This window comes from Sceloporus occidentalis, unplaced genomic scaffold (genome assembly GCF_023333645.1).
Source record: "Sceloporus occidentalis isolate IW3139 unplaced genomic scaffold, rSceOcc1.0.p SCAF_13, whole genome shotgun sequence".
NCBI classification, from domain to species: domain Eukaryota; kingdom Metazoa; phylum Chordata; class Lepidosauria; order Squamata; family Phrynosomatidae; genus Sceloporus; species Sceloporus occidentalis.
The window spans coordinates 7,396,628-7,423,697 of record NW_028316993.1 but is presented as its reverse complement, the minus strand read 5'-3'; the positions used below and the strand labels follow the sequence as shown (position 1 = coordinate 7,423,697).

The following is a 27,070-nucleotide window of genomic DNA, read 5'->3' as shown; positions in this document are numbered from 1 at the left end:
AAGCAGCAGCTTCCTAGCTACTTTTAGTAGAGAAACCCAAGCAGCACTAACTCTGCATAATTCAAAGTTATATATAAGCAATAAAGCATTAAAAGTATAAAACTGTTAGCAAAAGACTTTAAAAGAGGAAAATTACGGGTATAAAACAATATAACTTAGTGATAAAATCTGGAAAACTGCAGTGCTCTCAGCTAAGCTGCCGTTCCTATCTTGGATAACGTCTAATAAAATAGTGTAGTTTGGAATGAACAGACTCTTCCGTCCCCATAGCCATGCTTGCAAGAAAACCCCAAAATGATGGATTAATGTGTTAATTCACATTGACAAGGCAGTTTTAGCACTTTTCCCCTCCACTAGGAGCAGGTTTTTTGTAAAGTTTACAGGGGTTCCTCGCATTAGAGACAAAGCCAGCCTTTTGCAGGTAGCTTGGAACAGAGAAATAAAGTGTTATAAAGAATACAGTATATTTGGAGCTAGCAGCTCTGTCTCTTTAAATATGGGCATGCCCTAGTAAGAAAAGTTGGTCCCTAGCCATACCCTGGCAATATAAATATAATCGCCAAATATATGATTCTAGAAATAGAAATTAAATATATAATACTCTGCCCCTACTTTGTGGACATGGTCCCTTTTTGATATATATAGACATAGATATACCGATATAGATATATATCCTGTGGCTTGTAAAATACAACAAATATGCCTTTGAGGAGTGGCACATTTTTGGTAGTTCAATTAACGTACTTCGAAGCAAGTACATGTAAGGAACGTTGCTATGAATTAGGAATGAAACAGTCCCGCTGGATCATCAGGAAAGATCTATGCAGTCCAACATCCATTTCCCACTGCAGGCTTCCAGGAAATCTTAAAAGCAATCTAGGATTTCCAGAGCCTTTACTGGTTTTGCCCTTCGACTGTTGGCAGTTGGATGATTTTCTGCCTGGATGTTCCATATAGCTATCCCAATCACCAGGCATTGCTAGATCTTCCATTAGCTTGTCTAATTCCCATTTAAGGTCATCGAAGATTGAGGCAATTTCTATAGTCTGTGGCAGTGAATTCCATAGGCTGGCTCTGTGTTGTGTGAAGAGGTACTTGCTTTTATCGGTTCTGAATGTCTTGCTTTTCATTATTGTGGGATGACCTTCACTTTTAGTCTTATGATTGAAAGAGAAGCCATTCTCTCTCTCTTTCTCTCTGGTTGCTTCCAGAGGGGACGATCCAAGTCAAAAAGGCACTGGACAGCTATTTTGTCTTTTTTCCTTAATGGGTTTTCTGTTCTCAATGAGACAAAAGCCAGACAAAAGTTGAGGGGGTTATAGATGGAAGAAAACATCTTATGGACGTTCTTTCCACTCCCCTAGAAAAAATCTGCTAGAAAGACTGCACAATAAAAGCTTTTTCTGGAAGCGCATGCCATTCACTTTCTTCTCAGCATGTGTGATTTTATCTATCATCAGGGATGAAAGAGAGATGAGATGCATTCTTGTGTTGCTTGAAGCTGCAGTCCTATGGACACTTATTTCTAAGTAAATCTGCATAGGATCAGGGGGCAAGCATTCATTTTTTTAGCATCAATTTTAATATACCAGCACAACATTTTCAAGTATATAGTATATATTATATTATCCGTTTCTACTCATTGTAATCCATAAGATTAGAGTTACCCAATCTCGAGGCCTGGCACTGAGTGGGTCATCTCCAGATGGGACTTGTTAATGTTAACTGCCCTCAAGTCAACCTCAACTCATAGCGGTCCTATAGATGAGACATCACCAAGACCCCCTGTCCTTCACTGCTCTGCTCACGTCCTTCAGGCTCATGCCCATGACCTTTCTGGTTGTATCCATCCATATGGCATGTGGTCTTCCTCTCTTTCTACTGCCCTCTACTTTCTTGGCATCATTGTCTTGCCAACCCTAAGTAAGACACATTACTCCACCCCACTCCAAATATTACAGATTGGGAATATAGGGAAGGCGAGGGACGCTTGCTAAAGGCCACCTGATGAAATTTAAACCTGGGAGTTTCTGATGTATAGCTTGGTCTCTTGGCTGAATTCCATGACAAAACAACACACACACACATATACACACACATTCTTAAGTAATGGTCCATTTATTTGCTAACACACCCTATTTCAAATGCCAATCCAGAACAGGCTATGGCGCAATCAATGAATACTATGTTTAGCTTTCCGCAACATATAACAGGGAAGGGGGCACCCATTTGTGAGAACAGGTGTCTTACAAGTACACTCAGATATTCTACTTTCACCAGTGAACTGCTGGGAGTCATCCTCCTGTGTTTGAACTAGCAACGGTTGGTATTTCCTTGGCTGATTCAAAACCAACGGATCTGTGACACAGCATTTGGGCCGGGACTGTTCTCTCAGGATTGTGCTAGGAAGGGTTATTGCCTTGCAGCCAAGTACCTTACTCATGGCACCAAAAACCAAATCCCCAGGACATTTGGTAGTGAGAGCAGAGTCTGGGTGTGTCTGTCTTCCAATCCCATACCCACAACTTTGGGTCACTGGATGGAGCTGAAAGATTAGCAAATGATGGATGGGCAAACCTTGGCACATCCACAGGAGTACATACAAGTGTTAGCAAAGAGTTATAGGGAGTGAGTGAAAGGTGTTTGTCATTGTCAGAGTGGATAGTGCTGGGTTTTGAAGGACAGAGGGTAGAGGACCAAACCTTAAAGGCTGGAACCGACAGGACAGCTGTGTTTTGGGACAAGTACTCTGCATCTTTATTCACATAGGAAACTTGCATCTCAAGAGAAGTGTCTCTTTTTGTTTTGCTAATGGAACTTAAAAATTTTTCCTGGGTTACCCACATGGCCAAAAGGAATGACCTGCATGAATGTCCTTCCTATCTGAATTAAGAAAAGCAACATTGACAAAATGCAGGCTTGGGACTAACAACATCTTTCCCCCTCTTCTGTATGATTTTTAACATCTTTGCCTGATGGGGATCTCCGAAAGGTTGCAGCATGTATTTTGTGCATTTTTGGTTGGCCAATAAAGGTACCACTGTTTTGTGGATTTTGGATGTCAGGAAATGAGTAAGTGTGCATAAGAATATAGTCTTGGAATAGCACATCATGCAGGAGTAAGATCTGGCACTTTGTGGAGTGGTCACAGAGCTGCCAAACAATCACATTAGGCAAAACCTCGATTCCAACACCCCAATATTTGTTTTCCTTTGTGGCTTGAGAAGCTAAATTGTACCTCCCTTCTACTCACAAGTTTTTTTTAATTAACTTATTGTATTTGGTTTATACTCCAGCTCCCTTCCATCTCTGGAATTTGTAATTATATAAGAGAAATACAGCACAACCTGCTTTGAGTTCCAGCTTCTGGTGGGGGAAATGGGGTATAAATTAAGATGCTGATGAGGTTATCTAAAAGCATTTTTAAAAATCAGGTACTTTTCTTTAAAAAATTACCAGTAAAAGAAAATGCAGCAGCCATCTGTTTAGAAGCTCCTTCCGCAGCAAGTGAGCCCAGTTGCCAAAAGCTCACCTGCCTACTGGCAGAAAGACAACTGGGAGGGTTTAGCTGGCCTAGCCTCTCTTGGAAGGGTGCACATCATCTCAGAAAAATGCCTCCGGGAACACAGCTGCCATGTTCCTCTTCTCCCCTGTGATGAATGACCACATTGTAGCTATTTTAAAACCACCTTTTATGGAATGGGCCCTTTCAACAAAAAAATTAATAGGTCTTACAAGAGCCTGGTCTGCTTGGTCTGATGTTCAGATGCTTCCTGACATTGGGCAGCCTCATAACCCAGGGCTTGCTGGAGATATTATGCCACCTCAAGTAGAGACGCCAATGGCTCCCCAACCCACCCAAGTCAAGATGGATCACACTGAAAGCTGCCCCACAAGAGTATCTTTGCTTCCCTGACAGGAAAACTCCAGCACCCACAAAAAACTTGTTGCCTTTTCATTATGGCCAAAATCTGTGGTCTGGGGGTAGGTCTTGTTAGGAAGTTCTTCCTAAAGTTGAAGCGGAATCTCTTTTCCTGCAGTTTGTATCAATTGCTGCAGTCCTGTTCTCTCAGAGCTGCTGAAAACAAACTTGTTCCATCACAAGCAAAGTTGTAGCAGTTTGTGTATTGCACTAAAACTCCAGGAGAGCAGTGTTGGAATCCTTTCTCAGCCATAGAACCACATTAGATGGGCAAATGCACAAATCAGACTCTCTCTGCCTTAGTGGTAAGGAACAGCAAGCCACCTCTGAATACATCTTGCCAAGAAAATTCCACACTTGGGTTGCCATCAATCAGAGTCAACTTGAAGCCACAACAGAGCTCTTCAAACCAGTGGGTGGAATAGCTCTTCAAACCAGTAAACAAAACCACCTTCCAAAAAAAGGTGGCTCTTTGACAGCCCTTCAAACAGAAGAGTCCTCCGTGAAGTAGTACACATGGCCCCCCAAGATGAAGGAAGGGAAACATGCATTTGTGCACATTCCTGGGGTCACATAAACATGGCGATTCCTACCTGCCTTCAACCACTCTTTTCTTTCCTGTAGCCAAAGTTTCAGCAAGAAAGATAAGGAAGGGAGGACTGGCATGTATCCCAAGTCAAGTGGAGTCACTGACAATTGCCTCGAGGGTAATAGCCGGTCAAGTGTGCTAAACTCAGTCCAAAAGCAAAAAATTAATGCCTTCTACAGATCAGGACTTGGCAAGTGATACCAAAGCCTCCATTGTCCATATGTGTGGACCTGTCCTCCTGCCTCACTCCCAAAGAAAAGAGACTCAACCATAGGAACAAAACTTTCTTCCACTTTCCCAACCATCCTGCTTCTGTCCTTGTCCTGCTGTATTTATTTGCACATATATGTATATACCCCACCCTATCTCCAAAGACTTCTGGGCAATTTTACAACCAGTCAACAATTAAAAACATCCTTGCAGTTGAAAACATAGCACAAAAATAACCTCAGAATATGTCAGTACAGAGGCAGTCCATTGCTGTGGTGCAGCAGTCGGAACAACAACCCAGCTTTGGATGCTGTTTAAGCTAGGAAAACAGGATATATCAGTGATGGTGAACCTTTTAGAGGCCGAGTGCCCAAATTACAACCCAAAACCCACTTATTTATTGCAAAGTGCAGTGTCCCTCTGGCTTTCCAGTAACAAACTCTGGCAAAATCTGTGCTGGAGCAATGGCACATGTGCCCACAAAGAGGGCTCTGAGTGCCACCTCTGGCACACGTGCCATAGGTTCGCCATCACTGATAAATAAACTATGCCTGTTTGTATTAGAAAACAGAGAGCAATTATATCAGGCAATTAAATGCCTTGCTATATATATAAGCTCTTCACCAGGTTCTGGAAGCTTGTTTATTCTACTTTTAAATTGCCACTAGCTAGAGTTTTGTGGACACTATGTTGCTCTTGTTGTTGTTGTTGCTGTGTGCCTTCAAGTTATTTCTGACTTACGGCAACCCTAAGGTGAACCTATCTTGGGGTTTCCTTGGCAAGATTTGTTCAGAGGATGTTTGCCATTGTCTTCCTCTGAGGCTGAGAAGATATGACTTGCCCAAGTGGGTTTTATGGCTGAGCTGTGAATTGAACCCTCCTCTCCAGAGTTGTAGTCCAACATTCAAATTACTATGCCATGTTGGATCTTGGACACTATAGAGTCTGTTTCAAAATATAAAATACAGCAACAATAAATAAAAGTAATGAGGAGGTCATCCACATTCAAACTGACTAGGTTTGGAAACAGGGCAGATAAATTAACAATGCCTGTTGATTCATCCCAGTTAGAGTGAACCTTTGGGATCAATTGTTGAACGATGAGTAAAACATTGGTAAATCCTACTGATTGATGAGTCTTCATAGTTGGGACTAACAATAAGATTTGGGCTACTGTATGTGCCATCTTAAGGGAGGCTATAGGTGTAAGTTCTCAGGACTTCTAAAATTATCTCAAAGGAAATTTTGATGGAATCACATTTGGAAAACACACATTTTACAAATGTTTTAGCCTGTCCTTCCTTCTGCCCAACCTTTTGTAAGAAGAGCAGTTCTTACCTTCAGTCCACTACCATGTTGGCAATGGTGGGAGATGTAGTCCAGCACATCTGCAAGTACTGGGTTGGCAGCAGTTGCTTTAGGCTGAAGTTGGCAGGAAAAAAGAGGAGAGGGCATGCTGCTTTTCTCCTGCCAGCTTCAGCCTAAAGCAACCTAAAGCATGAAAATAAGTAAGGGGCTTTCTGGAAAGCCACACAGGATTCTCACCTGGCTGATTAAGACCAGATGGCCCAATTCTTGAATGCCTGGGACCTAATGCTTTAGGCTTGTAAGAACCGATTCCTTAAAAGGTGGCTTTAAAAGAGCTTTAAACGCAATCTTCCTGAGCCTGAAGGGATAGTGTCTAATACAGAGGGGAAGCCATGGGACGGCAACAGCATCATCCACAGCAGAGATAACATGGGAAGCGTGGGCGGCTAAACTCTGGGATAGAGCCTGTTGGTTTCTGCTCTTTTGCTATCAAGCAGACTGGGCTCACCCATTTCAGGGAAGATCCCTTTGAACTGGAAATTTCAGACTGTCCTGGCGTGGGGAGGATTTGCCCTTTGCTGACCCACAGGAGGGGATGTGGCGTGGTGATTTGGGAAGCAATCTAGCTTTTGCAGGCCAGCTTCTGAAGTGACTAATCCCAGCAGCATCTGGACAGAAATTCCATGTGTCAAAATATGAGGCAGAGTGACACAACCCAGAGTTGGGCCAGACTTTTGGGAAAGCAATTAAATGGGGGGTGGGGGGGTTAGCACAAGATGCTTAAAAAGTAAATACTTTCACCCAAATAGAATTGCTAAGTGTCCACTGCAAGATGGAGAAATGCTTTTGTGTTATTGAAGGGGAATTGTTATGGGGTGAGACTGTCCCCTTCCATGTAGGAGTTTATGAAAAAGAAACTTCTAAGCAAAATTTTGTACATCACACTAAAAACACATTTTAAAAGAAAGAAAGAAAGAAAGAAAGTCCTGCATTTACAAAACAGATGTAAAACCAGTATTGACTATGACTGCCATTCTATCATAGAGATAACAGAATGAATGCTACCATATTCCAGAGGATGGAAAGGTTATGTGCTTAGACCACAACTTCCAGAATCTGGTGAAATATTTTGGAAGTTGTGGTCCTAAAAGGTAACTTTTCCCAGCTCTGGAATATTTGCCCACACAGCTAGTTGATATGTGGTTTCAATTCTTTTTACCCTTTAGTGGGATGCTCAGTATGTCCAAATGGCCAGACAGAAAAAGTCTGATTCATTGGTTCATTCATTCTAAAATTCGCTCAAAGGAGAATTTGGCGAGATCACATTTGGAAAACACAAATTTTACAAATGTTTTAGTCCAGCCTTCTTTCTGCCCAACCTTGGGTCATTTAGTTTGTCAGTCAGTGCAAAGATAGATTTGATCAGTGCAAAGAAAGGCAGAGATATGCTAATCGATCATGTGGGGAAATGTTGTAATACAATGTGGGCTGTTGGTATCCACTGAGGTTTGTTTCCTTGAGGATACCGTAATCCATGGATGTTCAAATCCCACTAAATACAGTGGCACAGTGAAATGGTGTCCCTTATATAAAAATAGCAAAATCAAGGTTTGCTTTTAGGAATGTACAGTACGCCCACACCATACGTGGACGCACTATACGTGGCTTCCAGCATAAGCGGAAGCCATGCGGGGAGAAAAACAATGAGGCATGTGCCACTGCACCGCTGCATGCACGCGCCCCATTGTTTCCAATGGGACACGAGCATACGTGGATTTTCCCTTATGTGAGGGGATCCAGAATGGATCCCCCATGGAAGGGAAGGGCTCACTGTATATCTTTTTGGAATATTTTCAAGCCATGGATGCTTGAATCCATGGATAAAGAATCCATTAATATGGAAGTCCACTGTAATTCCATATGTCTCCAAGTGTCCAGATTTGGCAGGGACAGTCCCAATTAATCCTCTGTTGTCCCACTTTTCCAAATGCTTTTAAGGTGTCCTGGTTTCTCTGTCCTCCTCTCACTTTCTCCCTTTGCCCTTGGTTTACTTGATAGAAACTGAGTTCATCATAATGCAAAGGTAGTTTCTACTCAGATAACTCAGGAGCAGGGCGAAGAGAGGAGAGGAAAAGGCAGGCTCTTGCTCTTCCCTGTGGGCTCAGGCAATAACAAACTGCTGGACGCGTCTCTTTCCTCATGTGCTCTTCCTCATTAACCGCTTTTGCTACCTCTGATGTACTTGGCTGCATGTTTCTGTGAAATGTTGGAGGGTATTTAACTTGTGAGGTTTTGTGTCGTCCTCTACCCCCACCCCACACCTGCCACAAGGACCAGTATTAGGGAAGGCTGATTTTCCAGTCCTGCTGCCGTGCATACTCCACCAGCTATTTCAATGCCTGTTCCCCACCCCACATGTTGTATCCCACCCAGCACCTTGGTTTGCATACTTGGGTTCTTCCTTGTGTATGTCTGAATGCCTCTCCGGAGAACTCTGAAAAGGAGAGAGAGGCTGGTGTTGATGAATGCCCCATTTCTCCTCCTCTTCTTGCACTTTCTTATCCTGCCTTTGCCCCCAAACTCAAAAATTCATACAATTTAAAACAAGTGCAACACAATACAGTGAACATTAAAATAGATTAAAATTGTCAACAATATTAAAAAATAAAATAAACAGGTGCTCAGAACGAGAAAAAGAATAAAAAACCACTCAGTCTAAAACAATACAACATCCTCTTAACAGCTTGTTCTTTAAAAACTTTCTGTTTTAGAAACATGTTGGAATAAAAAGGTCTTTGGCTGGTGAAGGAAGGACAGCAATGATGGAGGTATCCTGGTTTACCAAAAAGGTCAAAGCAGCCACCAAGAAGGCCCTATCTCAAGTCCCCATCTACCATCCCTGGGCTCACCATCCGCAGATCCGAGCATCTGTAGACGGCAAGCCCTGTTGTCCCCAATGGCCACACATGCTTTAATTGTCACGGCTCAGTGCTATGGAATCCTAGGATTTGAAGGTTTTTTTGTGGCACCCTGGAGCGTTCTTACAAAGAAAGCAACATATCTCACAAAACTACAAATCCCAGATTTCCATTGCATTGTGCTATGGCAATTAAAGTGGTGTCAGACTGGATTATTTCTGTAAATGTAGACACAACCTTGGCCTCCTTCCTCAGATGAGGATTACATTATTAATGGGCTACCAGTATATTTTCCTGCAATTTATACGTTGTTGCTGTGTACCTTCAAGTCATTTCTGATTTATCATGGGGTTTTCTTGGCAGAATTTATTCAGAAGGGATTTGCCATTGCCTCCAAGGCTGAGAGAGTGTAACTTGCCCAAGGGCACCCAGTGGGTTTCCATGGCTGAACAGAGATTTGACCAGTGTCCTAGTCCCACACTCAAACCACTACACCACAATGGCTCTTATATACGTGTGTGTGTGTGTGTATGAATATAATTTTATAATATGGACTAAGATCTGAAAAGAAAAAAGGTATATACAGGTATATAAAGATCTTCCATAGAAAACATGGAAAGACTTATGGTACATTTCCAAAGGTTCTCAATCATTCAACAAATGGTAGAGTTCAATGGACGTCTTTTCAGAAGTTAGTCTCATTGAGCTGAGTAGAATTACTCCCAGATCAGGATTGTAACCTAACTGCTGCCATAGGAAGTTTTATGCTTAACTCTTGTTCTTCCCTTCCAGGTCCTTGAGAAATCCACAAATCTGAGTTTTTAAAATGTGAAGTCAGTAGATAAGGATGTGAGCCAGCATGGTGTAGTGGACTGAGTGTTGGACTAAGACTCTGGGAGACCAAATATTGAATCCCTGCTTGGCCATGGAAACCCAAGGGGTGAGGTTGGGCAAGTCACACTCTTTCAGCCTCAGAAGAAAGTGATGACAGACCCACTTGGAACAAATCTTGCCAAGAAAACATCATGATAGATAGGTTCACCCTTGGGCCACCGTTGAACATGCAACAACAGCTATAAATAAAGATATCTGATGTAGATGTAACAAGGGTGGTAATGGGTGCTACTAATGGGTGCAGTGTTATTCTCTTTTCTGAGAGCAAGCCCAATAAACTCAGAGACCTTTTGCAAAATTAATTCACCAAATTACAACTCTCAGGATTCAGCAATTCCCTATGTCCAGTTCTGTCCATTGGCCTTACTCTCATCTTCTGGTCAAACAGGTTGTGATGATTTCTGAATCAGTCCAAAAACCTGCCACATCTCTTTGCAGGAGAGAAAAGCAGGATGCCCAGCCTGGGAGATGCTAACAGTCTGATGCACACTGCTTACTTGGAAGCAAACTCTTTGAACTAAATGGGACTTATTTCTGAGTAAGAGAAGGCAATTCAATACCTCCAGCTATCATTATCTGGTCTGATCTTTCCTAGCAGCCAGAATTTTCTCACTTCCCCACCCTACAGCCAGATTTCCCAACTTGCAATTGACTTCCAAAGTCCTTCCTTGTTTGCTATAGACAAATCTCTCCCTAAGGAGGAATAATCTTCTTTCTTCTGATAATGTCCTTCCGTAAAACGTGAGTCGCTATAACCAAGCCTTCTGTTCGGAAACTCTCAAAGTTTTCATGCAAAACGTTGAGATTCTTTTTCTTTTCATTTTTTGGCTGAACGGTGGTAGCAGTGCATACTGCTTGCTTAGAAGTAAACTCTTTGGACCTAAATTGGGCTTACTTCAGAGGAAGCCAAAGGTGTGTCAGAGAAAGTGTTTGCAGAACCAGAGCCAATGTGGTCTAGTGGTCATCCTGCTTGACTGGGGCAAGCTTTTTCCTCTCTGCTTCCAGAACATCCTCATGGTTATTTTTTAAAGGCACTCTGCACATGCTCGAGTGCACTGTTCTGGCTGATCCTCGTTAAATCTGTCTCCATGGGGTTTGCTATTGTTTATAGATGATTTGAGTGGTTTTTGAATTGTACAGTATTAAAAAAATGTTCTGTGAGTCACCTTGGGTCCCTCCTGGAAGAAAAGGCAGCATACAAAACAATCAGTCAATTGAGGGGGGGGGGTCAGTATGCAAAGGGATCTTGTAGCCCCTTTGAGACGAACTGAAAGAAGTTGGCAGCCTGAGTCTACTTGATGAATACCCCATTTCTCCTTTTGAGTCTACTTCCTTAGGTGCACTTGCAAAGATAGATGTTGGCAACCTGAGCTTTCCTAGACTTCAGTCTACTTCCTTAGGTGCACTTGCAAAGAAAGAAGTTGGCAGTATGAGCTTTCCTAGACTTCAGTCTGCTTCCTCAGATGCATTTGCAAAAAAAGAAGTTGGCTGAAGTCTAGGAAAGCTCGTGCTGCCAACTTCTTTCTTTCATTGTCTCAAAGGTGCTACAAGATTTCTCTACATACTCATTTCTACAGACTAACACTTTGAAAGAAAGAAGTTGGCAGCATGAGCCTTCCTAGGCTAAAGTCTCCTTCCTCAGGTGAGGTGGGGGTGAGAGATTGTATTTTAAGAAGAAAATCAAGAGATCGTGGCCAATGGATAGGGGAAAGTGTGGCAATGCATGAGCAAAAGGCGTGTCTGTGTGTGTCTGTGTGTGTTTTTCGGAAATGAGGAATTAGTAACCCCTTGGCTGCCTTGCCTACAAGTGCCTTCCAAAGCCAGGCCTCCCAATGACATCAAGGGGACCCAGCCCAGCCTTGACGCAGCCCAGGACCCGCCTCCCTCCTCTCCATTCAAAACCTTCCCCGCCAGAGATCAAAGATAGATCAGATCTCCTTGCAAGCTGCTTCACATCTTGCCCTGACTACTGCTGCTACTGCTGCTATTGCATTTTCAATCTGGCTGACCCAGAGCTACAGGTGAGGAAGGGGACCCATGGGGAGGGCAAGCTTGCCTATGGGACAGGCATCTCAACTTGATTCCCTTTCATCAAGGGAGTACATTCCTCTCTCCACATTTGCAGCTTTGACTTTTACGGATCTGATTTATCCACGGATACGATTGATATGCTCTCTCTCTGTCTCTAGGCATCTCTAGGTCCTCCAGAGAAATTCTGCCAGAGGTTGACCTTAGGGTTTCACTGGAGGACCTAAAGATTTCTTGGGGTTTATCATGCTGGGGCTAATTTCAGCACGGGAGAGAGACTGAAGCGCATTTAAAGCGTCCTGCAAATAAAGCTAAAAGGGCAAGAAATTGCACGGATGCTTATCACGCGCAATTGGGCAAATAAAGTAATATCAGAAATGCGTTGTCACTCGAATCCTGAAACTAAAAAGATGTGCGTTAATGCTTCTTTGTGACCACTTGAACGGTGGGTTTTGTGCGACGTCATGTGCAATCGTTTTGTGTAATTGTGTGATTTTTCCAGGATATTCATGGGATAAACTCCCAATCTCCTTTGTGTGATAAAGCCCCTATTAGAGACAACACTTCTCTAGGCATTTGTAGGTCCTGCAACTTGATTCTGTGGTCAAATTTGGACAGAGGTTGACCCCAGAGTTCTGCTGGAGGACCTAGAAATTCCTACAAAGGTGTTCTCTCAGGTTAAAAAAAATAATGTTTATTTATTTGTGGTGGGTTTTTTTCCCATTTTCATGGAGGTTTGTGTCCCTGACCCCAGAGAATGCAGAGGGACGAGTGTAGTTGTTGTTGTTATTTGTTGTTAGCTGCCCTCAAGTCGGTTCCGACTCATGGCAACCCTGTGGATGTCTGCCACTGCTTTGCCCAGATCCTGCAAGTCCTTGCTCAGAAATCCCCCTGATCAAGTCTATCCATCTGGTTTGTGGTCTTTTTCTCTTTCTTCTACACTCTACTTTTCCTAGGAGATGATCAGACAGGGAACAAAACGTCCTTGTCCTGTCCTTTTCCCATTCTCATAGTGCGACCGTGAGAAGATTTTCATACAATGTCGCGCTTATCAAAACATTATCCTGCCCAAAAAGCGCAACTGACTGTGATCGCGCAAAAGACTTTCAAATGACATTGCGCGGACCTGTCATTGTCCTGTCAATGAAGAGGGATTGCCGGGCATTTTGCATTAACAGGAATTTGCGTTAATGCAATGCTGCTTCAATGACAGGACAATAGCGCTGCGATCTGAATGTCTTCTGCTAATATAATAAGGGAGTAGGCTTTCCATTAAAGTGTCATTTCTTAACCCATTGACTTCCAAAAATATAGCTGTGTTAGTCTGTAGAATCAGTATGTAGAGAGATCTTGTAGCACACCTTTGAAACTAACTGAAAGAAAGAAGTTGGCAGCGTGAGCTTTTGGAGATTTCCATCTACTTCCTCAGAACGCTCCACTCAGCCTTCCATCCTTTCCTAGGTTGGTAAAATGAGGAACACACAGCTTGTTGGAGGCAATTGGCCAACACATTGCAAACCGTGCATCTAAAACTTTGATCTTCCAGGTTTTCTTTCCAGGTGTTTTGGACTTCTGATCCTAGAAACCTTGGGCACTTTAGCCAACAGTCAGGGATTCTGTGAGCAGATTTCCAAAACATCTGGAGGACCAAAGTTGGAAAACCACTGAGAATGCTTAGTTCACTGTGAAGCAGTACAGAAATGTAAAGTGGTATTGCGAAGTGGTATTACAGGGCAAGGGTGTTCCTGAGCACACGCAAAGTGTTTTTCTTCCACCCACACCTTGTCATTATGTATTTACAAAAGGTCTTCCCCATTGGCGGTGAATAGAGTTTTTGTTTTATTCATGTTTTATTATAAAGAGAGCCAGTTGTTGTTAGATGTGCTTTAGCTGTGGATTCCTGAAGTTGGACTATATGACCTTTGGAGGCATTCGGACTCTATGGTTCTGCAGGGTTCTTTTACATCGATGGCACAATGGACCCTTGGTATCCCTTGGGTTTTGGTTCCAGGGCCTCCCATGGATACCAAAATCTGTGGATGCTCAAGTACCATTAGATGTAACGGATTGTAAGATGTGAACCTTATATAAAATCAAGGTTTGCTGTTTTGATCCATAGGGGGGGAATTTGTGGATATGGAGAGCCAACTGTATTTCCAAAATGACTTGGATCTCTTTCTTTTCTAGCATTTAAGAACTAGTGAAGTCATGGTGCAGCTGAATCTAAAATCTCCCCTCCAGCAAGGAGGGGTGTGTGTGTGTGTGTGTGTGTGTGTGTGTATTCTTCAGATTATTTAAGGGAATTTAAAGATTTTTTAAAATAACACCCTTTTGTACTGGCGTTCTGATTTATTAAACTGTGGTCCCCTTTTAATACTCATGGAAATGTGAACTGTGCATTCTAACCCCAATGAGCAATTGTGGATTGGAATACATGTATTATAATATAGACGTGAAAAAGTTGTGTATGCTTGCTTTCCTCATTTCTGTACAAAGCCACACTTTTTAAAGAAACAAACAAGGGTGGGGCGGCTGATAGTGGTCAAAATACAGAATGTAGCTTTAAAAATTATGCTGCTTGTGTGTTGCCACCAACTAGGAGATTTGAAAGGATCCCGGTGCACTGGGGCAAACAGACAAGGCTAGAACCATCCCAGTTTCAATTCTGTGTGGCAGGGGATTAGACGTAAGCAACATGATGCACTCCAGATGTTCTGGACCACAGTTTCCATGGAGTAGCAGATGACAGGATCATAAAATCTTAAGAGATGGAAGGAACCAAAGGCGACATCTACTCCAACCCCATGCCATGCAAGAGTACAAGGAGTCCAGCATACTCAAAGGGAGTCTATTCCACTGTTGAACAGTTTGTACAGGGAAGGAGTCCTTCCTTATGTTAAGGTGGAATGTCTTTTCTTGTAATTTGAGTCCATCAGTTTGTATTCTGATCCTTGGAGCAGCAGAAAACATGCCAGATCCACCTTCTACATGACATCCTTTCAGATATTTAAAGATAGCGATCATATCATTTCTCAGTCATCTCTTCTCCAAGCTAATGGGAATTTTAGGTCCAAAACACACTGCAGAAATAATCCAGTTTGAGACCACTTTAACTGCCTTGGCTCAGTGCCAGGGAAGTGTGGAAGCTGTAGTTTTGGGAGACATTAAACTTTCTCTGTCAATAAACTACAATTCCCAGGTCTTTCTAGCACTGAGACAGGGCAGTTAAAGCAGTCTTGGACTGGATTATTTCTGCAGTGTGTTTTGAACCTTACCCAAAACATCTAGAAAATCACTGACTATGGTGTAGGCTGCTAGTATCTTTCATGATGGAGAGAGGGGAGTGATTCAGTGGCAGAGGATGTGTTCTGCATTCAGAAGGTCCCAGGTTCAATTCCTACCATTTTAGAGAAGGTTAGGTAAGATCACCAACTGAGATGCTGGAAAGCCACTGCTACTGAACAGCAGATAGTATGAAGCTAGATGGACAGCCATTCTGAACTAATATAAGATCATTTCCTGAATTCCCATTCTGATGCCAAAACATACCTGTGATACTTTGATTTATCACCTCTCTGTGTGATCCATGCTGTGCTGTGGGTATATTGGTTATGAACCAGTGCCCAGCCAACATGCACAATAGACTGGCACCCTGGCTAGTGAAGTTGGCATGCCTACATTTGAAGTTATCCAATATTGCCCACTGGTTGCTGTAACCATCTACTCACTCTTTAGTTGAAAGGATGGTTTGTAGAGGAGCAGTGTGCCAAAGTTTTAAGCAACCTGCGTAATCTGTTCCAATCTGATGGAGACGCCGGTCAGTTGCATTCAACATAACAACAGCGTCGGGGGATCTGCACTTGATAGCATTACAATACCTTCAATTGGTCCAGCACAGTCTGGAAGTAACTTGGCATTTGACTGGCACTTTGAAATAGTCAAAGTATGCTACCAAAAGTTTGTTAAAAGAATTGAAAGTAATGGAAAATAGTGTATGGGTCCAGTTCTTTTATTTTCACCTCCTGGTCAGATGAGTTTGGGATGCTTTTGAAACAACACAAAAAATCTACCAGGCCTATTTGTTGTTGTTTTTGTTGTTGTGTGAATTTAAGTTGTTTCTGACTTATGGTGACCCTAATCATGGTTTTTTCTTGGCGAGATTTGTTCAGAGGAGGTTTGCCATTGCCTTGCCCAGAGGCTAAGAGTATGTGACCTGTCTAAGGTCACCCAGTGGGTTTCCATAGCCGAACTGGGAATCGAACCCTGGTCTTCAGAGTCATAGTCTAACACTGAAACCACTACTCCATGCTGTCTCACCAAACCTATTTACTGGAGGATAAAATACAGTAATATCCTGGAAGCATCTGATCTGATCTTGGAAGCTAAGCAGGGTCAGCCCTGGTTCTTACTTGAATGAGAAACTGCCAACAAATCGCAGTGTCATGGGCTCTATTTCAGAGATAAGAATTGCAAAAACCATTTCTGAGTATTGCTTGTCTAAGAAAACTTTCTGAAATACCATGGGTGGGATATTTCTTTGGAACTACCGTCAGTTCTTTTGCATGGGTTGATGGGGAACTACCCTGCCAAACCTCAGTAAACCTTACAAACAACTCCAGCTTAAGCCTAGGCAATATTATTAATCACCCATTGCAAACTGGAAATGAACAACAGCATTTCAGCCAAGGCTACCTACAAAGTTTGAGCTTTAGGCAAGATTTGAACTGTGGAAATCCTGACTCAGGAGTTGTATTCTAATGCAGTAGGCCAGATATACTAGTACCCCAGAATAGTTCCTATGGAGTTCCTACACAACACAGCAGCAATGTTTTCATCTACCGTATTTCTTCATATGACTGTTGGGACACATGGCTAGTTGTGTTGTCAGTCACAGCAGTCAGCTTTTTAAAAACATTATGTTATTTTAAATCTATGTTTGATTTTAACTGTTGTAAGCCACCTTGAGTCCCAAACTGGGGGGGAATGATCTATTTATTTATTTCCTCCAATGCCAAATGTTATTTCGCCATGCTTTAGCAACAGTGCAGGTGGTAATGGTGGTTGAGGCTGGTGGTTACAACATTACACAAGAACCCACTGGTTCTGATGAATTTGCAATGCAATGAGAACTTCCTCTCTGGTTATTCTTGCTATCTCTTATACACCTCTCCTCAGAATTAAATTGCAAGGATTTAAAGGGATTTATTTCCAGGCAAAAGTATACACCGGTCTCCCCAACTTTCTCCCACTGCCTAGCATATTTCAGATATGTTGGACTATAGCTCCCATAATTCCCAGCCTTCCCTGTTGAATAAACACTTACTAGTCCCGCAGAACTTACCTATAACCAACTAGGGATGATGAAGGGCTAAATACTCTAAAGGCAAAAGATCCTATCACATCTTGGAAACTAAGCAGAGTCAGCCCTAGTTAGTACATGGATGGGGGACTGCCAGCAAATACCAGGTGCTGTAAGCTATGTTTCAGAGAAAGGAACTGGCAAAACCATTTCTGAGTATTCCTTGCCTAAGAAAGCCTTATGAAATTCGTGGGGTCACAGTAAAGTGACAGGCAACTTGAAGGCACAGATGCATGGGGATGATGGGATATGTAGTCCAGTATATCTATTGAGGGTGCTGGGTTCCGGAAGGCGGGGGGTATAGGATTGCAGCCCTAATGGTGAAAGTATGAGAAAGGAGGTGTTGATGTGGTGGAGCAGGAAAGGACAAGTGCGGATGGCGGAAAGAACATGAAATGCCTGTTCCACTTATGGAGGGGAGGTGCGGTTAACAGTACACACCATGTCAAGTGGTTTTCTCATTTATTTATTCAGTGACCCATCAGTGCCAATTGCTTTAATTTTTGCAAACGCCCCTTCCTTGGCTCTGTTAATAACTTTTATAGCTTCACCCGAAACCTTTGCTAGGGAGTGAGTTTGGCAAAGCTTTGGCACACAGGAGGCTGGCAGGGGGATATATTAATATTTAACTGTGAGTCGAGAAAACTCCCCAGAATTAAGCAGAGGGAGACCCATTGCTGCCATCCTTTTCTACAGACGGGGCTGGTTCCCCAATATTTTGCAATCACTACTGGCTTTCTCTATCCCACTCTCCAAACCCAAGGTGCGTAGTGCTCCAAGCTAGCCAAGTTTATTTTGGCCCAGCAGGCAGAACGTCCCATAAGCAACTCTTGCCACATTCCTGGCTGTACAAATACAATAATGGCACAGTAAATAAATAAATATCAGTTTGTTGCCTCTCTGTGACAGCCAGATCCAGCTGCCTGAGACAGCTAGCTCACCCTACCTAATGGTAAGGCAAGCCTCATTCTCAGAGTAGAATGAGTGGTTGCTGCAAGTTAGCTGGTTAACCTAAGCATTTGCTGCAGGTGAAGGAAACCACCACCCAGTCCTGGAACACTGGAGGTCCCAGATACCTTTTGCTCACAATGGGCTTCCAGCACAGTGCGTTATTCTTGCTCGTAGGTGGCCATTATGACAAAAAGATGGTGGTAGAGATGGAGGCAGGATCTTCTGCACAAGTAGTTTATTGCAGCCTTGGGTTGCGATAAAGTACAACCTTTAGAATCAAATATATATGCTACACTGAATCCTAAACTCTGGACCAGACCTGCCATTAGACTCAGTGGGACAACTATCTGAAACAGCAAATCTTAGGGGTAAAATCCTCTGTCCTTTCCTTCAGTTACATGACAGAGCACTGTGTGACCTGTGCATCTAAAATGGCCCACTGCCATTAGTTGTAATAAATGATCCTGTCCAAGGACAGGTGGTGGCCTCCATGTCCCTTGGGTAAGGAATCTGCTTTTGGTTTCCATATGAATTTTAAAGGAGCTGGCCAAGTTTCTAAGCTTCTTGGATAACACCTTAAAGTTTGGACAAAGTCCATGAAGCAGATTCACTGCCCAGCTGGCTTCCTTTAATGCTATCCATTTACTAGCTTTCATCCTGCAGCCCCACCAGTTTCTGAATGTAGAAAGGGGAGGGAGCACCATTGTGTCCTTTGCCTAAGGCAGCAGAATGTCTTGGGCCAGTTCTGCTGGGGCTGCTTCTCATACCATAGTTATGCCTCTCTTAGTATGTCAGTACTAATTAAAAGTTAGTTTCTTAGGGCAATTCAAGCATCTGTCATTTGACTCATTTAAAACAAACCTGGGGCCAGCGCTATGGGCATATCACACACAGCCCAAAAGAAATTTCTCCATCCTTGGAAATTTAGACAGGGCCCAATTTTCCAGTTTTCTGTGAATATGGTGGTAAAGGAGTCAAAGCTAAAGCAACATTTTTTAATTTAAAAAAATCATCCAGCAAATCCAGATTCTGCACTTGGAGAAGTTGAATGATGAATTACTATACATTTTTAAAACACCTTTGGCAGTTGTGGCAAAGATACTGCACAAGGAGGTACATGATACAGCCTTCTTCTTCGTCTTTAAAAGTACTGTGTTGTCATTCTCTCCATCACTACATTTTAAATGAAGGGGTCATGCCAGTGTAAATCACTTTCAGGATTGTGACTCTAGAACAGTGATGGCGAACCTATGGTACGTGTGCCAGGGGTGGCACTCAGAGCCCTCTCTGTGGGCACATGTGCCATCGTCCCAGCACAGAGTTTGCCAGAGTTTGTTACTAGAAAGCCAGAGGGACATGGCACTTTGCAATAAATAAATGGGTTTTGGGTTGCAGTTTGGGCACTCAGCCTCGAAAAGGTTCACCATCACTGCTCTAGAAATACAGGTTTTTAAAATACCTTCAATGGAATGATATTATAAATACTTCCCCTGTTGATAAATATTGAACCCATTCTCTTGGAGACAACCCAGGACATTAACTTCTCTAATTCTTCCTCCTAGGGATGGATATCACAAAAGTCTCCAAAGTTTTTGTCTCAACTGGGCGTCGGATCCTCACCATTGGCTTTGCCTTGCTCATACTCTCCGTCCTGGCTTGGGCCTACATTGCAGGGATTCAGCTGGTTGCTGACAAGTACCACATCATGGCATTTGGTCTTTATGGAGCCTTTCTCGCATGCCATCTCATAATCCAGAGCTTCTTTGCCTTTCTGGAGCATAAGAAGATGAGGAGGGGTTCATTGACATGCAGCTATACAAAGACAGTGGCTCTCACCATCTCTGCTTATCAGGAGGACCCAGCTTACCTTCGTGAGTGCCTTCAATCCGTGAAAGCAACCTTGTATCCCTCCGACAAGCTCCGGGTGATCATGGTGATAGATGGCAACAGCACTGATGACCGGTACATGATGGACATGTTCGAGGAGGTCTTCGCTGGAGAGGACGTGGGCACTTTTATCTGGGAGAACAACTACCACCACCAGCCCCAGCTGGATGTAGATGAAGGGGACAGTGGTTACCAGGCTGGGGATGAGCCATCCATCTATAGTGAAATAGACATGGATGACCCTGGGCAACTGGCTGTAGAAGAACTGATCCGGACTAAGAGATGTGTCTGTATCATGCAGAAATGGGGCGGAAAGAGGGAAGTCATGTACACTGCTTTCAAGGCCCTAGGGAACTCAGTGGATTATGTCCAGGTAACTGATTTCTGTCTCATTGTCCAATTGTTTTACACTGATTATTATATCATATCTTTAGCTATCTTTCCTCTGAAGAGCTCAAAAATGCATGAGCTGGCACCCTGTTAGTGGCATACACAAGTTAGGATTGTGTATGTGTATTTCTGGCTCCTGTGGAGGTTGATATCCCCTTCCTCCTTCCCTCTATAGCAACCAAAGCCCCCCATCTGGACCAAATGTATTACCCACTGCACTCCCCACCCATGGCCAATCGTGTCTGAAAGAAAGGAGGAGCATTGCAGAAGCATCTGGCCATGTCCCTGTAGCCAGACATGTATTACCTTAGCCACTGATTCCTCCAGAGGACCCTAGTGGACCTCTGCAGATGATGCAGTCACTTCACATCAGGCTACAGGGACATAACTTCTATTCCCTTACTCTCTTCCAAACATAAACACGTGGGAGGGGGGATCACTGTAGACTCCTGGATGCAAATCCTCACTCAGCCAAGAAGCTCAAGGAGATAGCTGCATTAGTTGTTTTATCCTAAAAGGGAACATGGTGAAACAGGAGAATAAGTGATATATTTTAATATACCCTTCCATGGACTTTAGTCTACTTCATCAAAAGCAACTGGTCAGATGTATCATAGAATCATAGATTTGCACCCAGGACTCTCTGATTCTAGCACAACACTGCATATCCGCTGCACCTTTGACCTGCTGAACACCCAGCTGTTCATCCAACTTGAAACTTGTCTAGGCGTGCATATTCTTCATTTTAATTGCACCTTTGCATAATTGCAGCCCTGATTTTTATCCTTTCCTTTACAATCACTTTCCGTTTCTGTAATGATCTGTAATTTTCATTAAGGCAGGCCTTTATAAGTGGGTGTGCAAATGCTTAGTCATAATAATTGCTCAGCAGGATTGCCATGGGTTAAAGGGTACAACAGGTTCCATTGCCCTTGACCACTGGCCACCATACTGGCTTGGTCTAATAGGAGCTGGGAACCCCAAAACATCTGAAAAGCCACAGGTTCATTTGTCCTACTACATTACTGTTGGAAACAGAAAAAGGAGTAAAGATATAAGCACCACTTCTCCTTCTCCTGAAGTAGAACAGGATTTAAACTTTAGATCTGAAAGTACATGTAGTGCTCAAGGCATCATTCATCGGCAACTAAGGTTGCTGCATTGCCACAGAGTTTTAAAGCACCCCTGAGAGGTGGCCATCTAACCTCTGGTTTTTATTATTATTATTATTATTATTATTATTATTATTATTATTTAAAAAATCCAACAAGTGGGAATTCATCACTTTGTTACCTTTCAAATTTGTGATGGGGTAAAGCAGATGAAGCCACCTTGAGATGGGGAATGGATTTGGTCGGGGGGAGCAGTTGGTGACACTTCTGACTTGCATAACTTAAGTTTCCTTAACCTAGTTATGGCAATCTGCAAGACTATACTAGGCAATGAAAGTCTGATATCTGCCAATCATGGAATCATTGTCTAAGCACAGCCCCATGTGCCCTTATGACAATGGTGGAAAATCTTTGGTCCTTCAGATGTTGTGGGTAAAGGATTGTGAAGTTTTTGTCCAAAACATTTGAAAGACCAAAGGTTCCCCACTCATACTGTAAAGACACCTCCTCGACTAACTTCCATCCTCAGCAGTATCGCTAGGGTTGGCATCACCCGTGTGGTAACTCATGGTGCCACATACACATACCCCATAGACCTCCTCCCATCCCACACTATACAGAAGCCTTAGTAATGTTTTTTGTACTAACGTTACTCGTAAATCGTAATTCCCATATATCACTGAAGGTAACGGTAGTACTGACCTAAACGACTAGCAAATTTAAAATGATACCTTTAAATTACAATATCATATGTACATATCATACGTATTTACATGTACATTCTTTCATGTGGTTAAAGTAAAAAAATTGATAAGATCTGATGTTTTTAAAGAAAATTTTAAAAGATTACTTATTTTTAATCAAAATTTAAAATTTAATTAAAAAAATAGGGCCTCTTGTTTCTTCTCCCATTGAGTCTCATCCTAGTCAACCATCTCTTCAACATTTTAACAGATGCAGGCGAATGCCACAGGCTGTTTCTGCCAAAAGAATAATGTTTGGGGAGCACTTAGGGTGTTACCTAGTGCAGCCCACATCCCCTGCACCCCCATAATGATGATCCTGCTATCACTGACATATTCTCTGTCTGTCAACGTAACAGACTGTTATTCAATATACAGTAATTACACTGTTGTTGTTATGTGCCTTCAAGTCATTTCCGGCTTATGTTGACCCTATAATGTCACACTTTTCTTGGCAAGATTTGTTCAGAGGAGGTTTGCCATTGCCTTTCCCTGAGGCTGAGAGCATATGACTTGACCAAGTAGCTTTGCAAATTACTTTTTCTACCGCAGCCCTCTATCCATCCTTTTGCCATTACCGTGGGCAGCCAAACCATCGACCCATCTCCTTAATTTGGCTACAAAAGCAGTTATTAATTCTTGCTTGCTCATGTATTACTCACTGCCAAGCTTAGGAATTTATCATTCCCATTTCGCAGATGAGGCAACTGAACAACGAAAGTGTGACTTTTTTGCCTCAAGCCAGCCAGTGAGTGTTGCAAGCTGAGACAGCATCTAAGCTTCGCTGTCTGGTGAGCACCCTCCCAAGTCCCAACATGTTTTCCATTGCATCACACTTTGCCACAGACGAAACAGAGATATAGTGGTTTTCTGAGCAGGGCCATGGTTTTTCCATGAAATCTGTACACTTGTGTGAATATCTCTTGATTATTGTAGGTTACTATCTAGTAGCAATATATGTGATTAGCATCTGCTTGGAAACACTGTGGGCTTTAGCAAAGATGATAAAGCATTGCTTTTCGGTCTTTTGGCTAAGATCAAGTGTGCAAAGATGAGAAAGTACTAGTGTTCATGCATTTCACCTAGTGCCATTGGAAAATACATTTCTCCAGTGATAACTGCATGTTTGAACCAACCCTGGCACCAAAGAGTTCAGTCCTAGTCAGAGACTGGCTCTTCTCATAGACAGCAAGACAACCATTTCCAGTAACCAATTTTGGGTATTGTGGATCACAAGCAAATTGTTAACTTTTATTAAATTGTCACTGGATTTTTATTGCCAAGGAAAAGGAGGGGGGCACTTATCGGATTTTCTGGCTGTCATCCTATTGGTGCCACAGGTGTAACTTGTCCGATGTGTGTGGTGTGAATTACTTGCCACAGCGCAGCAGATGTATTCTGCTGACAGCAGTAGAAATAGAGTAATGCATAGAACAACAGTGTGCATTGTGGTCACACATTACACACTGTATTTGCTCAATGTGGCTGCATATTGTGCATTGAGCAACAACACAGTCATTGATGTGTGTTGCACAATGTTGCTATTCTGCATGGTTTTTGCATTGTGCTGGCACAATGTGCTTCTGCATGTGGATATTTACACTACACTGAGGAAATGTTGGATTGCAAACTCTGTTTCCTGTGCCAAAATAACTTGGATGCTTTTATGTTCTAAATGTTCCTTTATTTTGGGTGGTTAGATAGATAGGGGTGACTTTGATTGCTCTTCCTTGGGCAGCAAAATATATTGTGCTTGCCTTGTCCACATCTAAATCTCTTGGCTTCTTTCAGGTTTGTGACTCAGACACCAAATTGGACCCAGCGGCGACATTAGAACTGGTGAAGGTTCTGGAGTCAGACGAACGCTATGGAGCCGTCGGTGGGGATGTGCGGATCCTCAACCTCTCTGACTCCTACATCAGTTTCATGAGCAGCTTGCGCTACTGGATGGCCTTCAACATTGAACGCGCCTGCCAGTCTTACTTTGATTGTGTATCCTGTATCAGTGGCCCCCTGGGTAAGGATTCTCACACGCATAGGTTCCTTCTCCTTAACATCAATAGCAAGTTGAGGTTATTACTCATAATCAGAAAGGGTAGGTGTTTTCCCCCAGTCTCTTGTACCTTTTATCCATACCCTCCAAGTGTTCTGATTTAGCAAGGTCCCAATTAATCCTCTGTCATCCCACTTTTTCAGCTGCTTTTAAAATGTCCCAGTTTCTCTCTCCTCCTCACTTTAACCCTTGGTCTGAACTGAGTTAAAAGGGCAAGTTAACTCAGGGGAGGATAAGAGGAGGCAAAATCTTGCCCTTCCCAGTAGGCTCAGGCAAAAGTAAACTGCCACAACCTCTTGTAGCTTCTGGGTTTTTCCCTAACTGATGATTTTTTTCCATCCTCACTACTCTACACTCTGATATTACCTGATCACATATGTTCCAGTTTTCATCTGTGAAACGTTGGAGACTATGTTTTTACCTCACCCAGTACCTGATTTATATATATGTGAAGCAGACAGCACTTTAGAGCCAGAAGAAGACAATAAATCAGAAATTATACATTATGTAACTAAATCTATGTAGGGATAATTATAATTTATACCAACATTTCTAAAATGTCTGTATCTGGCTTTGATCTCACCTGTTGTCAATGCTACCCTCTTCAGGCTTGTATCGAAATGACCTTCTGCAACAATTTCTGGAGTCCTGGTACAATCAGAAGTTCCTTGGAACCCATTGCACCTTCGGTGATGACCGGCACCTCACCAACAGAATGCTGAGCATTGGCTATGCCACTAAGTAAGGAAACATAGCTAACTAGATCTTCTGAACTAGGAACAATGTTGAGATGAGCAGGGAAATTTGACAGTAAAGTGTTGCAAGCTTGAGTATTAGACTAGGGCTTGAGAGCTCCAGGTTCAAGTTCCCACTGAGCCTTCAGAGCAGATACTTTATCCCAGCCTTGACCAAACTTAATAGGGTAATTTTGAGAATAAAGTGAAGAATAGAAGAGCCATGTATGCTGTTCCGAGTTCATTGGAAGACAGGCAGGGTATAAATTTAACTCAGTTAAATACATGGGATTGAGTGCAGAGACCCAACTTTGTGTCTTGGAGAGGATATTGGATTTAGGCCAGGGAAACAAATTAGAGACCTCTCCAAGCATCATTGTTGTTAATCACCATCAGCAACAACATACCATGTGAAATAGGATTCAGTCATTCCCATTTTGCAGATGAAGAACCAAGGCTGGGAGATAGTGACTTGTCTATGATCTGCCAAGGCAATGTCTGTTATTCTGTCTCCAGCCAATGGTAATCCCTTTGTGGGATGAGGCATTTCACTCTGCACTTCTCACATCACAAGCCTTCCCTACCCTGGTGCCCTCCAGGTGTTTTGGGGACAACTCACTAAGTTGGAGACAACAGCTCTTGAGAACAAAAACTTGGGGATGTCCCTAACTCCCATAACCGCCATAGTATGGCCAGTAGAAAGTGATTAAGGGAATTACAAAACATCTGAAGGCAATAGAATTAAGGAAGACACTAGATTGATATGGAAATAGAAGCTTGTCCTGTTTTTAAATATTAACTTTCTCCTCTCCTTGTGCCAGGTACACTGCCCGCTCCCGTTGCTACTCAGAGACCCCGTCCTCATTCCTGCGATGGCTGGCACAGCAAACCCGTTGGACCAAATCCTACTTCCGGGAGTGGCTCTATAATGCCCTTTGGTGGCATCGTCACCACTTATGGATGACCTATGAGTCTGTGGTCTCAGGCATCTTCCCCTTTTTTGTCACAGCCACTGTCCTACGGCTGTTTTATGGGGGGAACCTGTGGGACGTGCTATGGGTGCTGCTCTGTGTCCAGTTGGTGGCAGTCGTGAAGGCCCTTTATGCTTGCTGGCTGAGGGGAAATCCCATCATGATCTTCATGTCCCTCTACGCTGTGCTTTACATGGGTGGCCTACTCCCGGCTAAGTATTTTGCCATAGCAACCATGAACAAGAGTAGCTGGGGCACGTCAGGACGGAAGAAAATGGTGGGGAACTACATGCCTCTGCTACCTGTTTCTATCTGGGGTCTTCTCCTTTTGGGAGGCCTGATCTATACCATCTACCATGAGGCTTTGGCCAACTGGACAAAGGAATCCAAACCATATGAGATCCCATACCTGCTCATTGGCTCAGCTATCTATTTGGGCTACTGGATGTTCATGATCATGCTCTATTGGGTATGGGTTCGGAGGTGCTGCCGAAAACGAGTGGATTTCTACAGTGTTCAGGTGTGAGCTGGACAGAGAGAAAGGGCTGGGGAACCTGAAATCTATACCTGGCTACTGCTGGACAGATGAGGGTGGGAATCCAGAGTCTTGGTTTGTCATCCATGCTCTAAGAGAAGAAAGTGGCCAAGTAGGAGTGCATGGATGAGAACTGGCGGCTTATGGTAGGGGATGCTTCCTAAGTCCTCCTCCATTCGTTCCCTTACATGGTGGTCAGTAGAGATGAAGTCTATACTCCTTGAGTTCTCTTCCAGAAGCCAAGGTGATGGTGGAGAAGCCTTAAGACACCTGTATCTCAGGAAGCACATGAGAGGCTCCTACCTGCCCCTTCTCTCCCATTTCAGCTGGTAGCTTTCTGTGCCTGGGAAACATTTCTGACCTCAGTTTATTTATTAGTATTGAGTTTCCCCATTCAGGGAGCACCAGCCTGTCTACCTTCACCTGTCTGAAATGTAAGCCCCTCTGCTGTGGGGGGGGGGGGGGG

General features: G+C 43.1%; 1 protein-coding gene across 1 annotated transcript; it reads left to right on the top strand.

The window, feature by feature from the left end:
- The first annotated feature begins 1,021 nt into the window (after positions 1–1,021).
- Positions 1,022–27,070, top strand: HAS1 (hyaluronan synthase 1). Its single transcript, XM_089478587.1, has 5 exons — positions 1,022–1,091; positions 19,742–20,439; positions 24,103–24,328; positions 24,973–25,105; positions 25,920–27,070. Exons 2-5 carry the CDS (start codon positions 19,744–19,746, stop codon positions 26,593–26,595), a joined length of 1,731 nt encoding a protein of 576 aa, XP_089334713.1. The 5' UTR covers positions 1,022–1,091; positions 19,742–19,743; the 3' UTR covers positions 26,596–27,070.